The 6,140-nt window shown below is 39.5% G+C and overlaps 1 protein-coding gene across 1 annotated transcript in view; it reads right to left on the reverse strand.

Moving 5' to 3' along the window:
- Positions 1-2,305: 2,305 nt before the first annotated feature.
- The window catches only part of GPATCH2 (G-patch domain containing 2), a 213,088-nt gene continuing 209,253 nt past the window's right edge, over positions 2,306-6,140 (reverse strand). Inside the window, exon 10 of the mRNA XM_028488333.1 lies at positions 2,306-2,842. Within this exon, the coding sequence (XP_028344134.1) occupies positions 2,487-2,842 (356 nt within the window). The 3' untranslated portion in view covers positions 2,306-2,486. The remainder of the gene's footprint in view (positions 2,843-6,140) is intronic.

Consider the following 6,140-nt stretch of genomic DNA (forward strand, 5'->3'; position numbering starts at 1 on the left):
ATATAGCACAGAACATGGAGGCATTCTTCGTGTATTGGAGTGAGCTGGCAGTGGAGGATGGTGGAAAATACGGCAGATTTCTGGAGGACTGTGTCTGGTCCTTTTGAGATAAACAGCAAAGGAAAGAGGACCAGGGACTTGGTGAAATAGGTACCTTGAATGGATTTACGAAAACTCTGTTTTATACACAAAAATCTTTCCCCCTCTAACAGAGCTGTTAATCCCAGAGATTGGTGGGACCAAAGTGATGCAATACGTTTGTGGTGATGCATGTACAGGAGGGGAAAAAGCCCGAGAAGATCCTGTGTCACCAAATCAGCACACAAATGAAATTGACATGTGTAATGAACTCTCTCAAACTCCAGTCACCTGGCTGGATCACGTGTATAACAGTAAAGGGACTCCATAGTCAGGGCTAACCAAGATATTTCTTTCTTGTTTAATTCTTTCTTTTTCCTTTTTTAAAACTATGGACAAGGGATCTTGATTCCGTTAAGGAATATTGTCTTTCTAGCCAAAATTGACAGTACACGTTTCAACTTGAAATGGTTATTTCAAGTCAAAAGAATGACTGAAAACCACCAGCTTTTGTTCTAGAAGGCGTGCATTTATTACACAACTATTGAGTGGTCCAAATATCATGCCACGTGCAGAGGCTACAGAAATGAATAAAAGATGTTTCTGCAAGGAACCCGCAGACCTAGAGAAAGTCATCACGCTGTTACAGTAATATGGGCAAAGAGTGCTGTAGAAGCTGGGGTAGGTGGGAGGTCTAGGATGCTACCTGAGACCTTGACATTTCATACTGCAACTGGCAACACTGTTGTATTCTTATTCCAGAGCTAGGCAAATACTGGTTGATTCTTGGGACCATTTGATTCACAGAAGCTAAATGTTTGTTAGGAAGTGGCAGGCAGGTTTGCGGGGACGGGGATGCAGAGGTACACTTGAACCTGTTCTGTGACATGAAGAAGGCACTGGGAAAGAAGAATTAAGTCTGTACTTGGCTTTTAACTAAGGTCATTTGACAATGGTCTTCAACACCCATCTCATTTGCTTTTTTATGCCTGCCAATTTAGTGTTGTATTCAAAGTGATTAATTAGTTTGTAGTGAAGGTTTATTAGGTAATCTTTCTGTCAATCAAAAATCACTAGAGTCTCAGGGCAGAATAAAGAGCACCCCGAAATTTTATAAGAATGGAGAATTTACCTCATTAGTGTATTAAAAAATAAGCACAATCTTAAAATGTGAGAGTATATGGAGGAATTAATGTGGATATTTCTAATGTTGACAAGAGTCGTCTGGCTCTCTTGAATATTTATGGCTCCTTTTCTATGAGGACAAATTTATTTCCAAAGTATGAATCAATCCTTCATATTTTTTCTGCACTACTGACTTAAACATAGAGTATTTTCACTTTTCTTCTCATTCAGACCCATAAAAATGTGAGAAACATGTTGTAATAGAGTAAAATACTTGCTTAAAGCTATATTATATTGATACGGTAAACCAAGGTAAATAGAGGGGATAATAATATTTCTAGCAATCAAAGATATTACCCCAGTTAAAAACTTAATAAATACTAAATATGATTACTATAGTTTTAACTATTTTTTACTGACAAAAAGTATCTTTAACCTAAAAAAGCTGTGTTTAATTGAATACAAACTGCAACAATGTATTGCTGATAACATTGGGAAGATGAAATTTTTTAATGCTAAAATGTCATGAGGCATTTCAGCATTATTTGACTAGTCTTTACAATGTCATTTTGCCTCTTTGAGTTAGCGCTCACGTTAGTGGGTCTTTATGGATCAGACTACCTGAAATGTTGCAAAAGTATCTCCTCAGAAGAAAGAGCCCTTAGGCTGACTGTGGGAATAGAAAAAAAAAAATCAATAATCAAATTTGAGAATCAAAAATACAAAACAGTCCACCAAACACTACAATCTTCATTCTGACGGGTTTAGTCTCTTTTTTCCAGTGCAACAGAGTGAGCAGTGGTTAGAAAAGGAAAAAGACAACGGGATATATATATATATACACAATGTTTAACTAATGCAAATCAATAAGTCACAGCCCAAATTGTGTTTTTAAATTTTCCAGGTAAGGACCAACAAACGGTAAATGGCATCATATCAGAAACTCTGGGATATAGCCTCAATCACCTTTAAATTCCTCCAAATGCCTACATTTAAAAAAGAAAATATATTTATTTCACTGATCTACAAGGGCCCCTATAAATTTAGATATAGTTTGGTCTGGGAATTGTAAATTTAGTCTCAGGTGGGCTCCACATTCAGCCTGAAATGAATCTGCAGAGAGAGAGTCTGAGTGCTACAAATGCAGTGGCTCTAGGGGAAATTTGTTAGAGATCATTCTGAAAGTCAGCCCTGCCTGGAAGATAAAAGACTCCTCCCCCCGCGAAAACAAAAACGAAAGCACAACCTCAACCCACGTTGTGTTCAAATGATTTTTCTTCCTCTCAGACACCACACTTTAATTTCCTATTTCTCATATTTGCACTTCCTTCCACATTGTTGATTTTCAGAAAAGCCCTTGGGAGCCATTTAGAGTTCTGATTTTCTGTGTGTGACGTGAAATGACAACACAGTCTGTCTTGGTGCGTTGAAGGAAGAAGGAGGAACAAAAATTGAGCAGGCTTTCTTACGTGTCTCCTTTGCCGGGCCCCGTCATAGAGAAGCAAAGGAGTTGTGTAGCTGAGCTTCTTCAGAAGGATGTAATGACAGCGTGGGTCCATGGGCGCGCGGGGCAGAGGCCACCTCGCAGTGCCCGCGCGAGATGGATGATACTGACGGCAACTGAACACACGCATCCTGCCTGAATATGAACAACAGATTTGTCAGTGTGTGACAGGCTGACAGCCCCGCTCCCAGCTGCTTGTCCACTGCTGTTATATCAGTACCTTGTCTAAGTATTCAGCAAAGAGGCAATCTGCTTCCTCCCGGCGTGGGAGGCAGGTTGCCAGTTAAAAAACCAGTATTGGCTTCAGGCAGCAGTGCCTGAACGCATTGAAAATATGCAATCTAAACCCCCGTGTGCCCCTCAGGCAACACAGCACAGGCCTGGGAAGCTAAATCCTCCAGATTAGGTTTGTAAAACAAAGAAGAGAACTCAAAATGAGACCCATGCTGGCAAAACAAACGTAATTTAGCCTCCGTATAAGTGTCTCAGCGGACACTTGGTCGTGAAAGAAAAAACAACGGGCACTGAGTGAGGCTGAATTGAAAGTCTCCTCTGGTTCCTGCTTATGCAGTGTTATTTGGGGGGTAGTTGAAAGTGTGTCAGTGAAAATCTACCTTATAGCCCATAAAGCCCCCAAAGTTAGTGATAAGGATTAAAAGTTCTCACCGACTAGTCAAACTATGTTGATACCATAGACAATCAGTAATGAAATATTTAACAGTGTAAAAATTCTAGAAATATATTTACTAGACTTTCTATTAGTCATTGTAAGACTATGAAGTATACAAAAATGTTTACTATAGTTCTAAAATCTATAGAAATGGATCAGAAAAATTAGAAAGAAAGTTACTAAGGAATTGTACATGTTATTTTTATGTCTAAGAGAAGGAATGAAATACATTATGTTAAAGGGAAAAAAGTAGGAGAAGCAATGAATTTCAGAGAAAATTGCCAATTTGCTCTGGATACTATGGATGTATTGTTCAGAAATTAGAGCACCACTGAACTGCTTTGATGAAGTGCCACAGTACTGGTGTGGCTGTCTCCAATACTTTGTGTCTAAAAAGTGAGAGCCCAACAGGACTTATGCCATAGTCTTTAATGGCTCCTTCGGAGCTGTTAGGACTGTCAAGCCATTAATAAGCAGTATTTAGGAGTCCCTAAAGACACATTTGTGCAACAGTCCCCAAGGTCTTAGGGAAGGCTATTATAGTCTGTTGGATCAATAATTATCATCATTTCACTCAAGTCCACTGCGAAGTGAAGAACTGGCTATGGGGTCTTCTGGCATCCTTTCCTTGGGTCACCATATGGTGGTGTAGGTCTTGGTAAGTTTCCAATGGCTTTGCCCTTCAGCATCCCTGGAGGCCCAGGTCTTACCTCCCATCATATTCATTTGTTTTGCCATGTGTAAGACTCAGGAGATGCCAACATCCTTTTAAGTTTGAGGCACCCTTACCAAACACAATCTTTAATTTGACTCAGAAAATTTATTTATTTATGTTGACAAAAAAAAGTAGTAATAAAAGCTATGTTAGAAAGCATTCATAAACATTCACGTAGAAGTGCTGTACATATTTTATTTTCTGCTAAAACTTAGCCCAAATATTTAGTTATATGTGACTAGTTGAATAAATTATTTTACATCTTTGCAAAGGAATGCTCTGTGGCCTCTAAAAATGGCATTTTAGGAGACATAAGATGATGTTCCTGATATTCTCAAGTGAAAAAAAAGCAGCTTACAAAGCTATAAGGGAAGTTGTGATGGTTTAAAAAATTATGAACTATTAATTGGATAGATAGATAGATAGATACAGATATATAGATTTGGATGGATGGGTGCCTAGAAGGATACATACTACACTCCAAAAAAATGGAAGTAGAAAGTTAGATGTAGGAGATTTTGGGGTTTTTCTGTGTGCTTTACTGTATTTCTGAAATTTTTCTCTGTGACAATGTGGTGCCTTTTCTATTAGGGGGAACATGCTATTAAAATAAAAAGCTGTCAACAGTAGAGATTCACATTTAAATGATGGAATTGCTACTCTTTTTTATTTCCTGTTAGATATTTGTGATAGGCATAATGTAATGCTATTAAACTTTATAACATGAAACGTCACAAATTAAAAGCCTAAAATTGCCTTTTATTTTTGTTATTTATTGTATAATATATAAATATTTTCATAAGGACTCCAGATATATTACTAAAGATCAATTTTGATAATTATGTTAGGACAGGTTTTTTTTAATCCCATTTCAATCCCCCAAGTTTTTTCCTTTAAACCATCAAATTAATTATAATTTAAAAACTATAGAGATTGGTTCAAGATGGTGGAGTAGAAGGACGTTTGCTCACTCCCTCTTGCGAGTGGACTGGAATCAAAGCTAACTGCTGAACAATCATCAACAGGAAGACACTGGAACCCACCAAAAAAGATACCCCACATCCAAAGACAAATGAGAAGCCACAGTGAGACGGTGGGAGGGGCACAGTCACAATAAAATCAAATCCCATAACTGCTGGGTGGGTGACTCACAAACTGGAGAACACTTAGACCACAGAAGTCCACCCACTGGAATGAAGGTTCTGAGCTCCACATCATGCTTGCCAACCTGGGGGTCCGGCAACAGGAGGAGGAATTCCTAGAGAATTAGACATTGAAGTCTAGTGGGATTTGATTGCAGGACTTCGATAGGACTGGAGGAAACAGAAGACTCCACTCTTGGAAGGCACACACAAAGTAGTGTGCAAATTTGGACCCAGGGGAAAGAGCACTGACCCCATAAGAGATTTAACCTGACCTACCTGTTAGTATTGGAGGGTCTCCTGCAGAGGCAGGGGGTGGCTGTGGCTCACCGTGGGGACAAAGACACTGGTAGAAGAAGTTCTGGGAAGCACTCCTTGGCATGAGCCCTCCCAGAGTCCAGCATTAACCCCACCAAACAGCCAGGTAGGCTCCAGTGCTGGGTTGCCTCATGCCAAACAACCAACAGGGAAGTAACCCAGCCCCACCCATAAGCAGACAAGCGGATTAAAGTTTTACTGAGTTCTGCCCGCCAGACCAACACCCAGCTCTACCCACCACAAGTCCCTCCCATCAGGAAGCTTGCACAATCCTCTTAGATAGCCTCATCCACCAGAGGGCAGACAGCAGAAGAGAGAAGAACTACAATTCTACAGCCTGTGGAAGGAAAACCACATTCACAGAAAGACAGACAAAATGAAAAGGCAGAGGACTTTGTACCAGATGAAGGAACAAGATACAACCCCAGAAAAACAACTAAGTGAAGTGGAGATAGGCAAACTTCCAGAAAAAGAATTCAGAATAATGATAGTGAAGATGATCCAGGACCTAGGAAAAAGAATGGAGGCAAAGATCGAGAAGATGCAAGAAATGTTTAACAAAGACCTAGAAGAATTAAAGAACAAACA

Source organism: Physeter macrocephalus, chromosome 4 (assembly GCF_002837175.3).
Source record: "Physeter macrocephalus isolate SW-GA chromosome 4, ASM283717v5, whole genome shotgun sequence".
NCBI classification, from domain to species: Eukaryota; Metazoa; Chordata; class Mammalia; order Artiodactyla; family Physeteridae; genus Physeter; species Physeter macrocephalus.